Raw genomic sequence first — 23,515 nt, 5'->3', positions numbered from 1 at the left:
TGCTGACACCATTCACTTTTCCTGTCCATCAGGGTTACCAAGGAGATGTGGGGTTACCTGAAGCAGGAGGTAGATTCTGTGGGCAAGAATACCCAAAGATTTAACAACAGCTCTATATTGCTCATTCCCATATCTATCTCCTGTCATACCACTTTCTGAACTCTGGTCCAATAAGTCTAATTTCCCTCTAAGCATCTCCTCCTAAATGCTCCACAGCCAACTCAACCTTGGCAGTTTTAAATCACAAACTGTTAGCATCCCATCTCCTCCACCAGGAATTCCTCTTAGCAGGATGTAACCAAGTCAATCAAGCCAGGATCTCCTCCTCTCCCTCATTCCCCCAATCCAGCCAGTAACAGAATCATGTAGACTCTGCCTCCTGAACATCTGTCTCCTCTAGACAAATCTTTCTCAGCATCCCAATTTCCAGGGTGTAGATGGGTCTGGGGTTCCTGAGTTGAAATAAAGTAGATCAGGGAGAGGAGCCAGGGAGCAAGCCAAGATCAGCTCTTCATCAAGGCAGCAGGGAGCCATGGGCTAGAAAAGATAGAGTTGAATTGTTTTGTTTATTCTGGACTGAAACTTATTCCAGAAAAGCAATTTTCTCAAGTATGAAAGAAAAAAAAATCATTATTTAAATGATTACAACATAGAAGGCCTTTAAACACAAGCTGATTAAGTTCCTTTAAAAGTTGACCCAATTTGTAAATCTTATTGAATTTAAATATTTTATACACAACTATTTTAATTCCTGGTTAATTAGTAAAATATAATCAATGTGCCTCACTGTGATTCAGTTATATGCCCACTGGAAAACTCCACTGACAGACTTAGTAGGGAGAGCTCAGACAACCCATCAACCTGGAGGGAGATCACCTAAGTTGTAGACAAAGCACCAGAGGGAAATGGCATTTTTAAGGTTGGCATTTTACATTTAACCTATGAAATTATGGCAGCATCCCAAATAATATTAAGAATGTAGTTGAAGCTAGTTTAATAGTTAATATTTTATGAGAACTTAAATTTTAAAACCTAAGAAGCTAAGAATATAAGATTATGATATTGCATTATGGAAAAAGGATACGGGCATTATTTCAAAACTTCTGTGTTCTTATAATTCCATTATAATTTTTTTTAATTTCAAGAAATGTTTGGAGTGCCTGGGGGGCTCAGTTGGTTAACCTACTGACTTCGGCTCAGGTCATGATCTCGCAGTTTGTGAGTTCAAGCCCTGCGTCGGGCTCTGTGCTGACAGCTCAGAGCCTGGAGCCTACTTCAGATTCTATGTCTCCCCCTCTATGCCTCCCCTGCTCATACTCTGTGTCTCTCTGTCTCTCAATAATAAAAAAAAATTTTTTTAATTAAAAAAAAATGTTTGATCTAATTGTAATCAAACACCAATTTCATTCTTCTTCTATGATCTACTGTAGGACCCTCATATTGCCTCGAATACCACTATTAAAGTGACTGTTAACCCTCTGTTAATTTGTTAACACTCCTAGAAATCTTACACTGTTGTTAACATTAAGTTTTGTGAACAATAGTCCCTTCCATATGACTCCTTCAAAAAGGCATTCTGAAGCAATAAAAGGAGGCAAAACCAGCCAGGAGAGAGAAGGCTTGGCCACTAACTGACCAGATTATCTTAAATGAGTTACTCCACCTTCCTGGACCTTCATCTCCTCTATAAAATGAGTTGTTGACTGGAGTCTCTAAGGTCCCTGACGAATGGAAGATTCCATGATGCTGAGGTTGGTACTGAGGGAAAGGGGTTCTGCAGACCACCTGGGGGGTGAAGTGCGGGTTATCTGGAATTAGCAGCTATAGTCAGCTAGGGCAGAGAAGAAGAAGAAGCCCAAAGAAGAGGCACCCGAGGGCCACAAGAAAGTGAAGAGGGTTAGTTAATACTGAAAGCTCAGCCTTCTTCCGTTCCCCAGCTGAGTAATGGAGGCGGCCCAATTCCTTGACTTTATGCCAGAAGTTTTGCTGTTTGGCAAAACTATAGTTTACTTATAAAAAATAGATATTTTATGGTGAAATATTCAAGTCTGAACCGTGAAATTTAATTTTTAAGTATGTGTTGCCTTCATGTATTCCCCAGTTGTCTCACTGGAAGAGATTGTCCAATGCAAGGATAATCTTTCTTCATCTTTCTCTTGTGAGTCATTCCATGCCTTGCACAAGTACCAGACATAGAAAAGATGCTCAATACATACACAGACACAATGAGGAATCTTTAATATTTTTATTTATCTTACTTCAAAAAAGGTAAAAACTCTTTAATCCACACTGACAAATATCACATTTCTAGCTGGAAAAGTGACACTTCTTTTTATACATGAGGAAATATAAACACACAGAGAAAACTAATGTTCTCAGAGCTCTTAGTGAAAGAATGGAAAACTTTCCTTGTCTCTGGAGTACAAGTCTTAACCAACCTCTTTACTTCCCCTGAAGAACCACTGTGGGCACACAACAAAATTTAATGAACTTGCGTTAGCATAAGACTTTATTTCCTTCTAATGGCTAATCACACACACCACCTCTATAAAATTACTGAATTTTCATTTCTGAAGGAAATGGCACTGGATACGCTTAGCATAAACTTTAGTAATGCCTGAGGCTTTATTCGGATCAAATATCCCAGGTGAGGAAGACCAATTTATGGATATTTAAATTGCTTCCCAAATACTATTTCTGAGATCAAAAGTACTTCAACTTCCTAAAGCACAAGAAAAGGAGAAAAAAAAATCTTAAACATAAAACAACACATCATTTCATAACCCAAGGGGAGAAACCTCATGTACCATTGCAGATTCCTTATTTGACAACTTAAAACCATAAAGGAATTTTTGTACCTATTTAGTACACAGCTGAGGAATCTTACAGGTAGAAAGAATATTTATGTTCTGTTGGCACCCACTACCACCTTCCTGAGTAGTCACACCATTGGGTTTGCCTTATTTACTCAGTTCCACCATTGTCTGTCTTGGCTGTCATCTTTTATTATGAATCTACATCTCCAGCTAACCCTTTGCAGTTAGCATCCTGATCACATGAAAAGCCAGGGTAAAGGACAATCTGACACTTGTGGGCAAAATAAATAAATTTAAATAGAAATAAGGAACTGCATCTTAACCCCAAGAGGATGACTCATTGTCCTTTTAAATGATCTCCTTCCCATGAGGCCAGATTATCCACAATTTCTCCATTATCCCTAATTTCTCACCCCCTCTGTTATCCAAAGTAACCTAATACAATTTCCAGATCTGCTGCTGAGAGTTCCTAAATCCTGATTTTTCTGGGCAGAAATAAGCAAAAACATAGAAGCGTGGAAATGGTCAAGAGTTACCTCCAGACATAAATTACCATTTTCGTGTTTATAAATATTGTGTCCTAAATATGGTCCAAGAGAGGCCTCTGTTGGTAAGAAAGGATATGGGAAGAAGGTTTAGAGCATTCCTACGTCTGTGGACATATAGAAATATGCAAATTTTATATCATCGTGCAAATATTATATCACCACAAATTCCTGGAGAGACCTGTTTAGGGTGATGTGTCAAGCATGGACTAGTTCACCGCCCAGGGAACATCGAGACACACAGTTCTGTCTCTCTCATGGGGCGTCCACATCCACACTCTCATCTGAGCTACCCAACAGCGCCTACAACATGAGGTAGTCCTTACAGTGCCCAGATCAGCCCTGAGAAAATTAAAGTTGACAGGAATCAGAGGAGTTGTTTCAACAGTGATACTAAAACAATGACATTTTGTTACAACTCTTTCCCACCAGTTTGCTGACCTGTCATGTGATAAGTTTTTGTTTTGTTTTGTTTTGTTTTTTGTTTGTTTTTTTTTTAGCTTCATAGAAACAAAAATAAGAGATTAAATGCTAGATACAAAGGCAATGCTCATAAATACTGGTTTATCAACATAGCTCCATTGATTCGAAATCTTGTCTCAGCCCGTTGATAAAACACTCACAGGAGCTATGTGAAGAATAAGAAGCACTGCTAGAGAAAGAGGTGGAGGGTTGGAGGATTCCATGGAATTCCATGGAGGGAGAGGAACCAGAGCAGTGACACACAGGTGACAGACTGGGGAGTCTTTCAGCTGTAAGATGGCCAAGGGAGTGAATGGCCAACCGCTGTCATGGCCAGGTAGGCACGCTCTTTACAATCACTCACTATTTTAAACATGATATGTCTCTACTCTGCTTGTCTGGGGAGGGAGGGAACACTTCTTAATAAACCTGGTTTTTGCATTTGACTTTTAATTTCCTGAATTCTCCGTGAAACTAATTTCATCGAAGTTCAGTTTGAAAAAAATGTAGTCACTTCTTTCAGCTCTATTTTCTGCCACTCACTCTCTCAGGTCACAACACAAAGAGCAAGTTCCCCGAGGAACAGATTTGTTCTATGATTGACAAGAGAAAGGAAAAAAAAAAAAAATATATATATATATATATTTCAAATGGTAAGGGTGAGACATCTAGGAAACATTTTCTAGGTTTCTAGGAAACATGTAACCTACAGCACAACCAAAATGCAGCTGGTGGGGCTTCCAGACTCCATAGCTGCCCCTGCCCCTGAAATTGGACCGCTCAAATTGGGGGCGGGGGAGGGGAAGCGTCTCCATTGTAAGAGACCCTCAGCAAGTCTGTGCCTGAGAAGCCTAGATGCCCCTTCTCTTCATCTGCAAAGCACCACCCTGCTCTGTCCTTGCCTGAAACCACATTAACACTCAGAAAATTCCAAGTAGGTCCTCACAAGAGATTGCAACATCCTAGAAAAAAAGAGTCACATTTATTAATTCCATAAATAATACTTTTCTTGGCTACACACAAGCATAATCTCATTGATTTTCATAATCTTTCTTTTGTGCTTGTCTCAGCAGCTAGCTGTAGTACGTGTTGATTCAGCATTTGGATTCCACCAGTGGGTTCCCATCACTGCTGAACCACCTGAAAACCACCTGGACATTAACCTGGGAAGACTTCTGAATTAAAGTTCCTAGAAAGTTACACAATATCTAATGAGCCATTCTTACCTTGCAAAGACAAAAGAGCTCCACCACAACATGCACACACATGGACACTTAAACCACCTAAGAGCCATTCTTATCGAAAATGATCGTAATTTGGGGCGCCTGGGTGGCTCAGTCGGTTAAGCGTCCGACTTCAGCTCAGGTCACGATCTCGTAGTCTGTGAGTTCGAGCCCCGCGTTGGATTCTGGGCTGATGGCTCAGAGCCTGGAGCCTGTTTCAGATTCTGTGTCTCCCTCTCTCTCTGCCCCTCCCCTGTTCACGCTCTGTCTCTGCCCCAAAAATAGATAAACGTTAAAAAAAAAAAAAAATTAAAAAAAAAACAAAATGATCGTAATTAGAGGACTCTCTCAAAGTACAAGAGATTTGGGTTCTAGACCCAATTCAGTCAGTTCTCTTCACTCTTGTCACCTTTTTCTTCTCTCCAGCCACACTACGTCCAAAGACCTGAGCTAATGTCCTTCTTTAGCTTCCATTCCTGTGAGACTAATCCTGTCCTGTTCTCACCATTCTCATCCTATCAAAACCCATGCTTAGGCAGTTAGCAGAATTGAAGAGTCTAATAAATTAACCCTTATTAATGTTTTTTTTAAGTTTATTCATTTTTGAGAGAGAGAGAGCGTGAACAGGGGAGGGGCAGAGAGAGAGAGACACAGAATCCAAAGCAGGCTCCAAGCTCTGAGCTGTCAGCATTAAAGACATGCGTAACAGTGCCCCTTTTATCCAAATAGAAGAACAAAAACAAAATAAAGAATTCTATAATAACTCACATGAATGAGCTCTATTAATGTAAGGCAACGTGCTGTACATTAAGCACATACTATGGTGAAGGACAAGAGTGTCACATTAATCAGTCACCTGACACTCTCTAATTAATCATTTTAGCCTCCAGTCACATTGTCAAAAGCACAATGTCAAGTGCTTTGGTCAAGAGAAAGTATTATGTACATGAAATCTGTATCTTGAGGATTTGAGTCCCGCACAAAGTCCATGTGTCCCATGCCGGCTCGCCTTTCTCTCCGCCGGTTGATGAGGATTTCACATGGGCCGAAGAGGATGTGCATCTTCGTGGGCCAGGTCTCCGTTTGTACTGGACTATGCACCCCCCTCCGCCCCCCGGCCCCCGGCTGCCTGGCGTTCCCTCTTCAGACCCACTCGGACTTTCTGGGTCTCGGGTTGGCGGGCCGGTCGGGGGGCTGCAGCTGACCGGACGGACAGCGCCGGGCCAGCCGGCTCTGAGGCGCTAAGGGGTGCTCCTCTGACCTTGTGGGACCCTCGTCCCTTGGGTCCCCGGAGGCCTCTCTGTGGGGCCCGCTCCCCGGCTCTTTGCAAGCCACGGCCAGCTTGTCGCTGGCTGAGGACATCACCTCACTGTCCTCTTCATCAGGAAGTCCCGTCCGCCCTGATGCGGCGGACTTGCGGCTGGGGCTGTCTGCACGCTCCCCTGCAGCCCACGGGCCGGGGTGGACGGACGCCCCCACCTCTGCCCACCCACCGCCGCCGCCGGCCACCTGACCTGGCCTCGAGCCCAGGCTCCGCGCAGGCCGTGGCCGGGGGAGAGGGGCGGCTGCGCGCCCGCGCGCGCTCGCCCTCCTGTGCACGCTGCAGACGAGGTCCGCCACGCTGAGCAGCAGAGACAGCGCGCTGACCGCCCACATGAAAAGCATCATAATGGACTTCTCCGTGGGCCTAGAGATGTAACAGTCCACCACGCTGGTGCAGGGAGAGTGCGTGCAAGAGAATCTCTTTGGGACCAAGAATCCAAATAGGAGGTAGTGCGAGGCACCAAAAGCTGCCTCGGTCAGCATCCGAAGAAAGAGGTGGACGATGTAGCCAGAGGAGAAGTCTGGCACGGTCAGGAGGCGCCGCTCCCTGTCCCCGGGGCTCAGGTCAGCGGGGTCAGGGCCCCCAGGACCGCCGTCCGGCCCGCAGAGTCCGCGGGCGGCCAACACAGCCCCCCTGTGCAGCACGTAGACGCTGAAGACGGCAGAAGGGAGGAGCACGGACACACTCTGGATCAGCCAGAACCGCAGCTGGGACACCGGGGAGAAGATGTCGTAGCAAACATTGGCGCATCCTGGCTGCAGGGTGTTACACACAAACCTCTCTTGCTCGTCCTGGTATACGGGGGAGCCTGCCAAGATGATCACCACCATCCTCAGCAGTATCATGAAGATAAGCCATACCTTCCCTAGAAAGGAGGAAGCAGGAAGGGCACCATCACCAGCATACAAACACATTTCCACCCAACACCATGTCTTAAGTATTTACAGGGTGGAGGCTGGAGAACTGAGAGGTCAGTAAGCATGTATTTTAGTCACCGCTACAGCCTCTGCTACTTAGCTCATCTGCCAAATATTTATGGAGCACTTGCAGTGTGTCAGGCGCTGTGCTGGGCTAGCTGTTTGTTAAAGGCTTTGAGATTTTAAAGAAGTGTTAGAGACTAAAGATGTTTGATTTGACTCCACTAATTCAGATTTGTGGTAATGTCTCCCGGACTGAAGCTTCTAGAAAGAAAGTTGAGCTGAGCAAATTAATGATGGAAATAAGATCTTATTCTCTATAGATAATAAGCTTTTGAAAGGCTGTTAGCACATTTGTGTAACTGTGTGTAGCTGCTAATTTTAATTTAGTGGTCTTTATTTATGATAGTGGTCCACAAGATCTTTACTGTTGCTTTATGGTCCTTGGAATCAAATTCCTTTAACAACATTCAACTTTTCAGGTTTGTCAGTGACTCAGAATTCCTTTTCCTTCTATTCCAGTTGTTATGATATATTGAGATTCCTCTTTCTTCAATTTATCATGAATAAATGAGACCAACCTAGGAAATCAAAATAACCTCAAGTCCAATTTTCATGTCATGAGTTAACTCTTTCCTAACATGTTTAAGACTCAGTTAAAATAATCTGCAAATATTTTGTTTTGTGACAAGATGCAGAAAACATCACCTGACATCAGAAAAGGCACTGTTATAACCAAAGGCAGTTAAACTCAAAGAATAGAATTATGTGATCAGGTCATTGACTCAAACTTGTAAGACCAAGTTGACTTTGTTTAAATTCTACGAAACAATGAGTAAGAAAAATATCAACCACTTCATGGGTATATTTTAATCCCTTACTCAATTCCTTTTTCCAGGAATTCCATACCTCTCTGAAAATTTAATACGTCTGCATCAAACTCAGAAATATTTATTACTTTCTTAAAAAAATAAACTAAACTTTGGATCTGGCTTGAAATACACAAGAGAAATTACTAATCTTTTACAAATTAAACTTCAAGAAAAAGATGAACAGGAAGAAAGTGTAATCAAGGCATTAATCTCTCTTTAATTTTTACTATACTGTTCCTTCTCCTGATAAAGTAGCCAGAGAAGAGTTACACAAAGATACTACTTCCTTTTGCTTCAGTCCTTCAGGCTCAGTACCTGAATGTCAGCAAGAACAGGCCCCAGCAGAGAACACTCACATCCAAGCCTTCCTTAAATGATGGTAGAGCTGTGGCACGATTAAAAGTAAAGCTTGAGCACACAGCTCCCTTTCTTCATGCAATAAACAGGCCAGGCAAAGTAATGAAAACAAAAACACAAGAGCTTTGGAGCTGTTTCCTATACTTACCCACAATGGTCATGTTGCAATTGAAGGTGATGAGAAGGAATCCCAGCAGGTCCAAACGTTCCATGCCTCCTAGCGTCACAGACTCAAGGTTGTTGGAGACATCGGAAGCCTGTGTTCTCCAAGAAAGTGGAAAATCTTTGCTGGAATAAATGTATCTTCCCTACAAAAGACTTAAAGGTGAGAGCTGCAGATATAAAAGGAAAGCTTGGAGCCCAGGAACGGGGTGGGTGGTGGGCGATTTTTCCATCTCTGAGTTGAGACAGCCCTGAGCTGTCCTCTGAGGCAAAGCGTTCTTGACAACTGCAGTGACCAGAAGACAGCAGGAGTCGTCTCTCATTGTGGGTTATTCTTACCCTCTTGGGACATTCCAGGCCCGTGGCAGTGCTCACATGTCTCTACTGGGAGAGCCAGATGCTTCAGGATATAATAGAAGCTACTACATTTAACCCAAGAAAGAAACAGTTCTGTTAACTGGCCAAGGAAATTTCGCCACTAAAAAGGTGTTTTCTCCTTGCAAACATTTCCATAACCCCTTCACCTGTTAAAGAAGCATTAAAATATTCATGTTTTGTCTTCTCTATGAAGCATAAGCCATCTTAACTCTGGCATGCAAGGGTCTGGCCCTCATTCTGAATTCCTACACCATGGATAAAAGCATAAGTCTGCATCTCAGACATGTGTCCCAACTTTAGGCTGTGACTCAGTGACTCTCTAGCTATTTCCTGTTTGGGTGAGTGATGAGAGCTTTTTACTTGGATACAAAAGGCCTGGGTACAAAGCCTGGGGCAGCTACCTGGTCAGTGGGGGAAGTCACTGAATCTCCCTACATATCCTCATAAGGATCAGGATCCCTGCATTAGGGAGAATCATGCTGTTTCATTCAGGGTTTGTGGGAGGAAGACACAAAATGATGATGTTGAGAGCACCTAGCATGTAGTGGGTGTGCAACAACTCAAATCACTGGAACTTCCATCCCTAACTGGCCCCCAACACCTTCATAGATTGTGTCTTCCTTTTGTCTCTCCCAGCCCCATCTAGCCAGGGCTGCTCCCGTTGAATCAGCTTAATAAATGTCCATTAAATTTGTAATAAAGTGTCACCGTCTGGACCTGCTGACATCAATCACAGTTGCATCAAAATCCTCTCGTGGCTGTCACCTTTATAGCTACGAGGAACCCATCTTGCAAGGCTGGGGATCTATCATCAGGCTGGAAATTGTGAACTTTAAAAGGAATGATTTCAATTTTCCATGAAAGCTATTCTTTTATTCCCATCTTTTCTTCATTTCTGATCTATTCTTGACTTTAGTAATATCCCTAAAAAGATTCCCAGAAGAGGAGTACAACAAAGCTACTTTCATCTTTATTCACATGACACATTTCCACCCACAGAAAACATTTTGACCCCCTTAAAAGGCACAGTAGTTTTGCTATATTTTAGTCAAATGCTTCAACATGAACAATGAAATTTAGAGAAATTGTAGTTAAGTAAAAAATATTGAAATAGCCATGTGGTTCCAGTATAAAATAAAGGAAAATATCTTTGCTTCCTAATAGACTGTTTGTGATACTGCTTAAAATCTGAAATATCAGGAAGCTAATTTCTGAATTTTGCTGTGTGATATAAAATAACCTATTCTGAATGCAGAATAAAATAGAATTTTACAACCTCAAGTAAATCACTATAGCTTTTGATGCCTTAGTTTTCTCATCAGTAAAGCAGAAAAAAAATGCGTTCTTTGCCTACACCGAGTCGCTGTGATATACAAAATAAAATCACAGACATTAAAATGATTTAAAAATATAAAGAATCGGGGCACCTGGGTGGCTCAGTCGGTTGAGCTTCCGACTTTGGCCCAGGTCATGATTTTGAGGTTTGTGAGTTCAAGCCCCAGCTCACTGCTGTGAGCCTGTCTGTGCAAAGCGCTCTTCAGGTCCTCTATCCCCCTCTCTCTGCCTTCCCCCACCTTGTGTTCTCCCCAAAATAAATATTTTTAAAAATAATTTAAAAATTAATAAAATAAAAACAAAGTATTACTTACGCATCTCAGGGTCTACTCCTCTGGGTTCCTGCCCTTTGTCTATCCCTTTGCTCCCATGGCATCTTCTGAAAAGGTAACACTGCTTGTCTCTCTCCACCCTTATCTGTTTTCATCTTGCTTCTCTAAGTCCGTGTCATTTCCATTCTTAGCCTTTTTCCTGCTAGAAGATATTTTTGCTCTGCCTGGAAATTTAAACCCCAGTGGCTGCCAGAAGCAAGATGTGAACAAAAGAGGAGAAGGACAGCGTGTCTGGAGCATCAAATACATGGCTCTCCATAAAATTATCCCAGCCCCCAGTCCCAGCCTTCCCAACCTTCCAGACCCAGCGCCAGCGACAGGACATGGATTCTGGCTGACTTCGAGGCCAGCCTCCTGAAGGACATCTGCTGCAGCTTTCCCTGCTGGAGGGAGCTGCTTGCAGTGAGCAGTACCCAGCCCTGTTGCCAGACCTGGCGGACAAAGTGGCCAATGTGTATGAAGCCCGAGGTTTTTTCTTAGACTTGGAGCCTATGCCTGGAGCCTTAGCAGCCATACAGAGATGAAAACCAGGCAGGACATTGTGGTCTTCATCTGCACCAGCCCTCCAATGAAGTATGAACACTATGTGGGTGAGAAGTACTGCTGGGTGGACAATCACCTGGGGCCTTAGTTTGTGGAGTGAATTATCGTGATGGACAAGATGATGGTGTTGGGGGACCTGGTTACTGAAGACAAAGACACTGAGGCCACAAGGACACCCCAAGCAGGGAGCACATCTTGTTCACCTGTTACCACAACCAGTACCTGGCCCTGCCCCCCACAAGGAGACAGCTGCTCTCCTGGAGTGACACCTGGAGGGAGATCATAGACAGCAAGCCAGGGGCAGGGACAGTGGAGAGTAGCTGAAGGAAGGGAAGGCAGGCCAGCAGGGCACCCCAGCAGAGCTCAATGACAGAGGGCAGTGTCATAGCGGTGGCCCCCAGCACTGTGGAGCAGGGTGACACAGCGACCTCCGTTCTCACAGTTAGCCACCTGGAACGTTGCAAGATGGTTGGCAAGGAAACATGATGGGAAAATCACTTTAGGGAACTTTTTCATAAAACACTTTGGTTCAAAAAAAATTATCCTGGAATCAACAAGGAGATTTCCATTTGAGTGACTATAGAGCAGAGAAAAGCTTTTGGAGAGTACTGTGATCAACCCAATGGAAAGGAAATCCAGTGGGAGTCAGGGACATGGATATGGCTGAATTGCACAAGATGCCAACCTGGAATTTGTTCACAAATGAACTGAGTCAAAAAGAAAGAGAACAACAGAGTCACATGCTCTTCAGCCTTGGCACACCTCCCTCTAGCTTAATGATGTTGCCAAATTATTTAGGCCTGAGTTTTACCATCTATAAATTAGAGATGATACTTTGTTTACAGAGTTGTTGAGAATTAGGATTAATTTAAATGAGGTTCTAGCACATTATGTGGCCTATAAGAGGCTCTCAATAAATAACTACCGTCATTTCTCATTTTTCATGGTAGATATATTCTATAAAGTGGCCACAAACACTGAATTAAAGATTGCTAGGGACTCCTAAGGGAAATACAGAGTTGGTCTGGTCACAACATTTCAGTCAATACAAAGCTTTGTTTTATGTGGGTTTCTATTAAAAGACAACTTATTTAACATACGTTTTTATATATATTTAATATAGTTGGCTCATTAACATTGAACTCATGGCTTATAGTGCTGTAACTCATGCCTGACTGAAGCTCAACTAGCACATGTATTTTTCTCTGTGAGGCTCATTACAGACTTCTTGCAGTTGGGAATATTAGCATTTCAGCACTGTGTTTTGGGGGGGCATTTTAAACAGCAAAATCACTAACAGAAAGCACAAAAATTTGAAAACTTTGCCATTAAGTGGACGCCCCCCCCCCCAAAAAAAAAGCTTGTTTACAGTTATTGAAACAAGAAGGCAGCCCGTCACCACCATGTTCTTCCTTGGCTGGAAACATGCACGTGGGTGACAAACTCTTCAGTGCTCTGTGCATGTCCACAAATAACCATGACAGCCCCTTCGTGATTCTGTGGTTACAAATAAATTGTAGCAATTAGGCAAATTCACAAGTAAAGAATCCATGAATAATGAAGATTGACTAATAATAGGGATCTGCTAGAGGAGAGAAGCTGGGGCTGATAAAGTGTCCATTCAGAAGCGCAGTGTGACTCTAGCAGCCCCAGGGGCTGCAGAGTCAGAAGAGGGAGGGGTCAAGGCACAGACCCCACCCATCCCACACCTGCTTCAGTCAGAACACTTTTCCACTTCTATCTTCATTACTGTTTATGTTTTGGCCAAGAAGGCAGCCTAATATTAAGGTTTAGAACACAAGTTCTGGAGTCTGACAGCCTGGATAAAATTCTAGTTTCTTGACTGTGTGGCCTTGGGAAATTACTTAGTTTCCTCATTGTAAAATAACATTATCTAACCCCTACCCTAGAATGTGAAGAACAAATGAGAAAAACCTAAAGCACATAGAACAGTGTCTAGCCAATGATGTGTACTCAAACTATTCATCTTTATTCTTATTATCCCAAGAATCAGGCACCAGTGAAGGAAGGCAGGGGTCTCGTAGTGGCTTTTCCTCCCGAGGATGGGTGCCCCAGGGCCCTGATCAGCCGGCCCAGAAACCTGGCCGGAGAAGGGTATTTTTCCTCTGAGACTCATAGGTAAATGGCTTGTAGGGAAATAGAATTCAGCTTCTTGAGGACTTGGAAATGATGGCATCTGTCTTGTTTTGGTGTGTGTGTGTGTTTAAGGAATAGATTATCTAATTTGAGAAATGAAGGTTTTCATTGTTCTCAGGATTTAAATGACTTATTCAGGATTGTGGCTAGAAAGCAAAGGTTCAGTAGCTGCATCAATACAACAGACTAATTATGCCAGCAGTCACACATCATCTGCATATGTAAATCTAGTAACAAAATTGATTATAACCACTTACTTTTCTGACAATATAAGCATAGGTAATCTAGGGTGAGCCAGCTATGTGTAGACCTTCTACCACCTGTATCCACATACTCCCCCACACTAGATTTACAGCTAAAAATTAACAACCTAGGCAACAGGAGATCCTGAAGAACACATACAAGGTGGAAATGTTCTTCTGGTAGGAATTTCCTGCTCCTATGGTCCCAGAACTGTCATTCTTTTTTTTTTTTTTTAAGTTTATTTCTTTACTTTGAAAGAGACAGCGACAGCATGAGTTGGGGAGGGTCAGAGAGAAAGATTCCCAAGAAGACTCTGCACTCTCAGTGCACAGCCCAATGCAGGGCTCGAACTCACGAACCATGAGATCATGACCTGAGCTGAAATCAAGAGTCAGATGCTTAACCGACTGAGCCTCCCAGGCTCCCCCCACCCGCCGAAGCTGTCATTCTCAAATTGTATTTTTTAGCTACAGTTCAACTCCACTGCTTTTGGGAAGGGAGACAGATGTCTTCTTTCTACCAAGATGGCATTGACAGTGTCCCCTGGAGTTTGTTTTGCGGCACTTAAGCTGGTTCTTATAAGCAGAGAGGTGTGACTTCTCTCCCAAAGGAAGAAAAAAGTTTCAGGACAGATTTTCTTTGTGAAGAAGTGAAAGTCTCCATCATAAGCTTGCCTTATGTTCACAGATCTTGGGAAGTATATTAGAACAGTCTTCCTGAGTGCTATGGTTTAAATGTTTGTGTCCCCCGAAAATCCGTATGTTCAAATCCTACCCCCAAGACGATAGTATTAGGAGCAGGACACAGCAAAAAGAATGGCTTTCTTTGAGCCAAAACCTTCCTCTAACTAGACACCAAATCTGCCAGCAACTTGACCTTGGACTTCCAGCCTCCAGAACTGTGAGAAATAAATATCTATTGTTTATAAGCTACATAGTTTATGGTATTTTGTTATAGCAGCACAAATGGACTAAGAAACTCAGATGTCAGTTGAAATCAAATCCAATGGATTTTCTCACCCTCCCAAAGGAGTCATCCTCTACTCATTATTGTTACTATCAATGCCTTTTGACTTACTGATGCCTTTCAAAATATTGTTTATAGTGTGATGAACACAGTTATGTCAATAAATATTTACTGGGGCACCTGGGTGGCTCAGTCAGTTAAGTGTCTAACTTCAGCTCACATGATGATCTTGTGGTCTGTGAGTTTGAGCCCCACATCTGGCTCTGTGCTGACAGCTCAGAGGCTGGAGCCTGCTTCGGATTCTGTGTCTCCCTCTCTCTCTCTTCCCCTCCTCTGCTCATGCTCTGTCTCGCTCTCAAGAATAAATAAACATTTTTAAAAAATTTTTTTAAAAATATTTACTGAGCACCTGCTATGTCTCAGGCACTGTTCTAGGCACTGGGGAAATGGCAGAGAATGAAGCAGATGAACATTTCTTCCCTCATTGAACTTCCATTCTAATGGAAAGAACTGACAATAAACAAGATAAACATCATCAGCAAAATAAATTAATTAGATAGTGATAAATGTTAAGGAAAAGAATAAAACAGAGAAGGAAGTCGAGGATGTCAAGGTTTAATGGGGTAGCCACCTCCTTAAGAAGAGCACATTTGAACAACGACTGAAGCAAGGAGGGAGCCACACAGATATCCTGATCCACAAGTCCTTCCTGATTAGTTTCCATTCTCCTTTCTACTTATCCTGGGCTTATGCCACATAGCACATTTTGAGAGTTACTACATGCCCAAAAATCCTTTCCAGGGTGAACATGTGGACCATACTACCTAGTACAACCTTTCAGTAACATCATTTAACATTTCGGTCACAGAATGAAGCATTAGAGCCACACTACAGAACAGGGACGAGGCACACAGTGGAACTATTTCTAATTGTCCATGCTGTTTTCTCATATGGCCACTGCAGGTGTCTAATGGGGGTCTGCACTTGCCACAGATACGCCTATTCCTTTCACTGCTGGCGTTTGTTTTCAGAGTCAAATCAGCTAAAAATTATCCATCAAAGCAGGTGCTGGTAGTCAAAGAGGTAATAGGATGGCAATAACACAGACTTTGCGGTTAGAAGAATTAGGTTCAGTCCTGGTTCCAAGAACTTCACCAGTGTTTGGTCTTGAACAAATATCAACGTATCTGAGCTTGGTTTGTTATCTTCAAAAGGGAGATGATAATATCCACTTCATGGAGTTGAAGATTCATTCATTTCAAACGTATTGAGGGGCACCTGGGTGGCTCAGTTCAGTGTCCAACTCTTGATTTTTGCTTAGGTCATGATCTCACAGTTTGTGAGTTTGAGCCCTGCATTGGGTTCTGTGCTTGGGATCCTCTCTCTCCCTCTCTCTCTGCCTCTCCCCAGCTCTCTCTCTCTCTCTCTCTCTCAAAATAAATAAACTTTTTTAAAAAAGGTATCAAACACCTACTAAGAACTCTGCTAAGTGTTGGGAATATAATTGAGAAAAAGCTAATGGGCTCCTGCCTATGGCAGAAAGATAATTTTAAAATGCAATAAGTGAGCAATTACAGTAAAGTGTGATGGATACAGCATAAGGAAAGTATGGAGTGCTGCTTTGTGGGAACACATGGAAGAGTACCCAACTCACAGGCGCATTAGAGAAGAGCACCAGAAGAGGTCTCTTAGCTAGGATCTGAGGGCAGTTATGAGGAAGTCACCAAATTCCTCCCTGATTTCATGATTTGCATTTATTATTTTGGAAAAGGTAGTGGAAAATTAGAAAATAAAAGTTATATTGTTAGCGACCAGAAGTAAAGATCTCATCACCTTCACAGAGTTGATCCATAGATAGGAGTCACTGATCAGACCCAAAGGGGCAAATCTTTGTCCTCAACAAAGAGCTAATTATTAAGCTAGTTAACTCTGTGTTCAGTCTAGAAAGGAAAGAACAAAATTAAAATTGCATCTTAAACACAAATGTTTCAGGATTTCTTCTTTAAAGCTCTCTAGAAATAGAGAATACTGGTCTCTTACATATTTCATTTAATGAGATTTTCAGAATTGCATTGCTTGGGAAAATAAGAGACTATACGTTCAGCTCCATTCTGGACATCACCTGGAGAACTTACACCTTAAACTCACATGTCCAAACTAGGTGAATGACACCAAGATCCACCTCAGCCAAGGCAAAATCACAGCACTCAACTTGCTTTAAACACTTTTTTTAAAAAATTACACTGCTTAAAGCCCTTCAGCTTCTCCCCATAGCTTCCAGGATGATGTCAAGTAGAGCTCACCAAGCCCTGTGAGACCTGGCCTCCTCTCTCCCCAACTCAGCATTCTGCTTGCCAAAACACCCAAATTTCTTGCAGCTCCCATGATCTAGTTGACTCTGACACCTGCCACAGCTGTTTCCTACATATAGAGCATCTTATCTCCTCTCTGGCTGGCTTCCAGAGACAGCCTTCTCCTCCGCTCAAGACTACCTCTTTCATGCTCACATAACATCCTGTGCTTATGCTCATGACGTGTAATATCAATTGGGCAATATCGCTGCACAATATCAATTGTTTATGCATGCCCCTGCCCACCTCTCTGCCCCACCACCTTAGCTCCCTCAAGATCACAACTAAACTCCAGTTCTCCTTACTGTCCAGAGATCTTCCTTTACCCTCATTGCTTCTCAGCTGAGCATCAGTTCAACTTAGCAATCAAGAGTAGAAAGAATACAATAGAATAATGTGGATTTGAGTCTTAGACCCATCACTTATTCTGGGTTTTATTTCCTCAGTTGTAAAACAGGGATAACAATAGCACCTACCTCTTAGGCTGTTAAGAGAAGGAAACAAGATAAAACATGTAAACTGCCTGGCACAGTGGAAACATTCAATAAATGGTAGCTATAATTAAGATCACTTTTTCTTGTCTCTCCTACTTCTTTCACCTCATTCATTTTTTTTTTTTTTTTCATAAAGGGCTGGCCTTTTTTGGCCAACCAGCCAGAGTGGTTCTTTCCCTTTGCTCAATGAACAGGGAAGTCACAGCACACCGGAGGTACTTTGAACACTTCCTGACTCAATTTTCCTTGGCATTGGACATTTGTCATCAACCATTTTGTCCCAACTTTTCTGTGTGGAAGGAAGGGAGGAAGACACTGGGTGGCTGTGACTGTGACTGTCGTGTGAGCTCAGTGTTAGATGAATAAAGAACAAACCAGTTCATGCCCCCCTGCCCCCACTTCACGTTTCTCTCTGTTCTTTACCATGAAATACTAGAAGGGGGCATGAAGGAATTTGATCTATTTTAAAACTCACAACTGTTACATGCTAACCCTCCAAGCATTCACAACCTCTTTGATTTGTGACAAGTGATTAGCCTGTTTGTTATAAGTGAAGGATATATTCAGAACCCTAGACAGTGGTGTCTCAAAGAGCAGGCGACAGTTAATTTGTCTCTGAGCCAATATCCTACCCAGCACACTGGCAATTTGAGAGACAGGGGGATCTCCTCAGGCAGTCTTTTTTAACTCAGGTTTTCTCTTAAGGAACAAAATGAAAGGAAGGTATGGAATATCCATTTCATTTGCTCCAATGCAGTTGGTACAGCCAGGACCTCCACAGAAACCAGCCGTGCAATTACGAAGCTCTATTTCCATATGAAAGTGAAGACAAACAACAAAGCAGAAAAATTAAGTGTGAGGATAATGGACAAGAGTTTAAAATAGAATGACTGGGTGATAATGCAGAGTTGGATCAGGCGCCTTCAACCGTCAAGAATATCACTTTTTAAAAAAATTTTTTTAATGTTTATTTATTTTTGAGAGAGAGAGAGACAGAGTGCAAGCGGGGGAGGGGAGAAAGAGAGGGAGACACAGAATCCGAAGCAGGCTCTAGGCTCTGAGCTGTCAGCACAGAGCCCGACATGGGACTCAAACTCACCAACTGCAAGATCATGACCTGAGCTGAAGTCAGTCTCCCAACTGACTGAGCTACCCAGGCGCCCCAAGAATATCACTTTTATATTGAAGAGTGTGATTTGGGTGACAGTAGGGGACAGCTCAGAGGAAATAAACAGCACTGTGTCCTTCCTACGTGCCAGGCTGACCTGGCCAGTGTACACACATTCCTTTATTTTTTTAAAGTTTTTACTTAAATTCATGTTAGTTAACATACAGTGTAAAAATAGTTTCAGATGTACAATGTAGTGATTCAATAATTCCATACAACACCTGGTGCTCATCACAAGTGCATTCCTTAATCCCCATCACCTATTTCACCTTCCTGGCACCACACCTCTATCTACTGATGATCAGATGTTCTCTATAGTTAAGAGTCTGTTTCTTGGTTTGTCTCTCTCTCTCTTTTTTCCCCTATGCTCATTTGTTTTGTTTCTTAAATTCCACATATAAGTGAAATCATATGTTGTTTGCCTTTCTCTGAATGACTCATTTCGCTTAGCATAATACTCTTAACTCTACCCATGTTGTTTCAAATGGCAAGACTTCATTCTTTTTTATGACTGAGTAATATTCCACCATATATATGCCACATTTTCTTTACCCATTCATCAGTAGATGGACATTTGGGCTGTTTTCATAATTTGGCTATTGTAGATAATGCTGCTATAAACATCAGGGTGCATGTATCCCTTGAATTAGTATTTTTGTATTCTTTGCATTAGTATCTTTGTATTCTTGTAAATACCTAGTAGTGCAATTACTGGATTGTAGGATAGTTCTATTTTTACCTTTTTGAGGAAACTCCATACTCTTTTCCAGAATGGGTGCTCCAGTTTGAGTTCCCATGAATAGTGCAAGAATGTTCCACTTTCTCCACATCCCTACCAACATCTATTGTTTCTTGTGTTGTTTTTAGCAATTCTGACAAGTGTGAGGTGATATCTCATTGTAGTTTTGATTCACATATTCCTTTATTTGATGGCTCAAGTTTACCCAGCTAGTAGGTGGAAGAACAGGAACTTGAACCCAGGTCCTGACATCAAAGCTCTTCACCCTTTACCCCCATAAGAGTGCTATGGTCCCAGCTGTGAGGGAGCTATGAGAGAAGACTGGAGGAGTTTTAAAATTTTGCTTTGTTCTTTTTTTTCTTCACTAAAGAAGGTAATGGAGAGCTTGTTGAGTGAGGGTTCCATTCAACAATAATAATACCATCTACTCTGTGCCAGATACTGTGTCCAGATACGGATATAGTGAATTTAGACACAGCCCTTCCCACTAAGGGGAAGGAGGCAGACAAATACAATCCTAACAGGAAGAACAATGAGCAACTTCCCAGATTCCAGAAGATCTAAGACATGGTCATATAAGTGTAATAAATGATAAGGCCTACAATAGAGGTATAAGGTGAGCATTAAGGAGAGAACTAGTATTTGGAGTATGTGTGTATGTGTATGTGTACAGACCCATGAATGAAGTATGTTATAGATGAAGAAAATGAAGCTCCATGATGTTTCATGACTGCCTAAGACCACACAGGTTGTAGTGGCAAGGCTGGGGTTCTTTCCCAATTCATTTGACTCCAAAGTCCATAGTCTTTCCACAATACAAATAAATGGAAGCAACTGGGGAACCTGGGAACTTCATAGAGAAGCTCTCATTCCCAGGCAACACCAAATGAGGCTTCTCTTTTGGGCAGTTCCTTTCTGGAACTAGGTAAGATCTAGCAGGTTTGTGGTAAGCTACTTTAATCTTTCTTGGAAAGAAGTGGCATAAATAAATTCAATCATTGATTAAAAGGCAACAAAGAGCCCTTCTTAGCTGAGTTTGGATTTATGGAAAAGCTCATTTAGGGATAATCCATTCTAATCCCAATACTACCTCTAGGCAGTTTTCTTGGGAAACATGACTGAATTTTAAAAGATTAAATTGTGGGTATAAAGTGGACTTTTAAGAATGATTTTTCCCAAGGAGTGGCTCCTTTGTCTTCTTAAGTGGGACTGGTTTAATTAACTATAATGGACGTGAATCACCCTGAGAACTTATCTTTTTTTTTTTTTTTCTCAAATGTATTCTACTAATGTGAGTGTAGAGGACTCACTGCTTGCTTCCAATGGGTAGAAAGCAGGGTAAGGAGACCATAGAAGCTCACTGCAAGCCTTACGGGGGCCCAATGATCCTCCACCAGGTTCCCCGTTCTGAGGGTTATAGCTGAACCTAGAAGAAAGGTCAACTGGGAATCTGGTGGAGGATCATTGTTAGTGTTAATACCAGAGATCTACTTTAGGGTCCTCATAAGGTCACTTGGGCATAGGAGAGATGACTAAGTAGCTACTAAAATGTTTTTAAGACCAGGAACTAATACCTGGAGATGGGAAACAGCCAACAAGAGCTTAATGATGTGTTTGATTCAAAAATTGAAAGGCAGAAATTTAAGAAAGAATACATGAGACATATGTTTTAATCTTTTAATTACTGTGTGTGTGTGTGTGTGTGTGTGTGTGTTCTGTATTTCAACCTTATTGTGAACTCCTTGAGGTCAAAGCCAAATCTGTTAAACTGTTTTTCTGTCACCCCAGTAATGCCTTAGGATAGTTTACTCAGTAAACCTATGGTGGCAAAGATAACTTTGAAAATAGCCATGTAGTATTTCCTTTTTTAATTTAAAATGGCAGCTATAGACGTTATTTCCTGATTGACTACTTTTATGAAATTTTGTTAATCAGGTGCATACCTATTAGGATTTTTATGTCTTATTGATGAATTGACCCTTTTATCATTATGAAATGCCCTTCTTTTTTTTTAATTTTTTTTCAACGTTTATTTATTTTTGGGACAGAGAGAGACAGAGCATGAACGGGGGAGGGGCAGAGAGAGAGGGAGACACAGAATCGGAAACAGGCTCCAGGCTCCGAGCCATCAGCCCAGAGCCCGACGCGGGGCTCTGGGCTCCCGGACCGCGAGATCGTGACCTGGCTGAAGTCGGACGCTTAACCGACTGCGCCACCCAGGCACCCCATGAAATGTCCTTCTTGATCTCTAGTAATATTCCTTGTCCTGAAGACTATTTTCCAGGTGTTAATATAGTCATTTTCCTCATCATAGTTGTTTTCTTTTAAATTCTTGAGTTTATTTAGAATAACTTGTCTCACAGTCTTTATCTGCTAATTCCATTATCCAGATCTATTATTCCTGGCTCTATTAATACTGACTGATTTCTCTCCTCATTGTGGGTCACCTTTTCCTGTTTCTTCACATGTCTAGTTACTTTTATTGAATGCTGGACATTGTGTGTGTTACATTGTTGAACGTCTGGATTTTATTTTCCTTCAAAAAGTATTGAATTAATTTTACAGGCAGTTAAGCTGTCTATTAGCTTGATCTTTCTGAGGCTTATTTTAAGCTTTGTTAAAGTGGATCTAGTTTCGCCCTACTATGAGGGTATTACATTTCTAAAGTCTTTACTGAATGTTCCCTTGTTTAACAAGGTAACTTCAGTTTGGCTGGCCAGAATTTAAGTGTCTCTCTACCCTTTTCAAGGCCTAGGAATTGTTCAGCTTAAAGCTTCCATTTACTGACCTTATGGAGTTTTGCTCTTTGCATTTCTAGCTTAGCATTTAGCCAAAGACTCAAGGGAACTTGTATGCACATTTCTGGAGTTCTCCCTTTTCTCTGGTATCTTGTCCTCCAGCTGTGTCAGTCTCCCCAAACTCTAATCTCAGTCTTCTCAACTCAGTGAGACCTCCAGACTCTGTTTGGGTTTTCCCTGCATACAGTCCAAAAAATTGCTTCCAGTTAAAAAGCTGAAGTAATTGTAGACTGAAGCAATTATAGGGTTTACTTCATTTTTTCCCCTAATGTCAGAGATTGCAGTCCTTTGCTGCCTATTTTCAACAACTGAAAACTTTCGCTTCGCATATTTCATGCGGCCTTTTTAGTTATTTACAGTGGGAGATCTAGTTCAATAACATTTATTCTGTCATGACTATGGGCAGAAACCTTACTTAATGATCTGTGCCAACCTTGACCCCAATTTCCCTTTACTCTGGGGACATAGAGAAAGAGCAATATCCTCCCCACCCCCCATTTATTCTTGCTATATGGAGATGTGTATTTGCTGCCAGGACTCTGCAAGTAATCTGATCTGAAGTATCTTAACCAGGCCATGAAAACGATAGGTAAACCTGGTTATAATCACATATGGAGCAGAATGAGTACCTTTTAGGAAGAAAAATGAAACGCAATGGAAGAGGAGGAAGAACAAAGAGAAGAGACTGCAAAGAGAGAAAATCACAAAAGAAGAACAGATAAGAAAAAGAATAAGATTTTAAATCACCATGAAGTAAGTTTTTTAATTTTTTTTTTACATTTATTTATTTTTGAGAGACAGAGAGAGACAGAGCACACGTGGGGGAGGGGCAGAGATAGAAGGAGATACAGAATCCGAAGCAGGCTCCAGGCTCCGAGCTGTCAGCACAGAGCCCGATGCGGGGCTCGATCTCATGAACTGTGAGATCATGACCTGAGCCGAAGTCAGATGCTTAACTGACTGAGCCACCCAGAAGCCCCACCATGAATTAAGTTTTTCAGAAGAATAACACTTCTGCCTACAGTCTTGTGGCTCACCAGGGGTGCTATGAGCATTGAGGCACAGATTAGAAAAAAGGTTCAAAACATTTCTGTTTTTATCATTTCATTTTCTTCATTTTACAAGGAAGGACAGATATCTTAAGACAGTGAAAAGATATCTTTATAATAAGACAGTGAAAAAATAATGATAGTGAAATATTTTAACTTAAGAATTTAAGTTATTAAATGAAGAGAGTGGATTTTGGCAATGGAATGAAGATAGGTATGGAGTGCTGGAGATGTCAGTGAATTGAGCCTGTTTCTAGATAAATATTCTAGCTGTGCCAGATAAC

The 23,515-nt window shown here is 41.9% G+C and overlaps 1 protein-coding gene across 2 annotated transcripts; it reads right to left on the bottom strand.

Moving 5' to 3' along the window:
• Positions 1 to 5,324: 5,324 nt before the first annotated feature.
• Positions 5,325 to 23,002, bottom strand: GJD4 (gap junction protein delta 4). Of its 2 annotated transcripts, XM_032593859.1 has the most exons (3): positions 22,992 to 23,002; positions 8,665 to 13,245; positions 5,325 to 7,235 (listed from the first exon to the last, which is right to left on the bottom strand). In XM_032593859.1, exons 2-3 carry the CDS (start codon positions 8,726 to 8,728, stop codon positions 6,190 to 6,192), a joined length of 1,110 nt encoding a protein of 369 aa, XP_032449750.1. In that variant the 5' UTR covers positions 8,729 to 13,245; positions 22,992 to 23,002; the 3' UTR covers positions 5,325 to 6,189. The 2 variants fall into 2 exon arrangements, with proteins under 2 accessions (XP_032449750.1, XP_030177885.1); XM_030322025.1 differs by lacking the exon at positions 22,992 to 23,002 and having other exon boundaries at positions 8,665 to 13,946.
• Between the last annotated feature and the right edge of the window lie 513 nt (positions 23,003 to 23,515).

The sequence above is a fragment of the Lynx canadensis genome, chromosome B4 (assembly GCF_007474595.2).
Source record: "Lynx canadensis isolate LIC74 chromosome B4, mLynCan4.pri.v2, whole genome shotgun sequence".
Lineage (NCBI taxonomy): Eukaryota > Metazoa > Chordata > Mammalia > Carnivora > Felidae > Lynx > Lynx canadensis.
Note: the sequence above shows the minus strand (reverse complement) of the source record. Positions and strands in the feature narration are given on the sequence as shown.

Coding starts and splice junctions, on each gene's coding strand:
- GJD4 (XM_032593859.1), bottom strand. CDS start 8,728: ATGGAACGTTTGGACCTGCTGGGATTCCTTCTCATCACCTTCAATTGC. Junction 7,236..8,664: donor TTGCAACATGACCATTGTGG/GTAAGTATAGGA, acceptor CCTCCTTTCTAG/GGAAGGTATGGCTTATCTTC.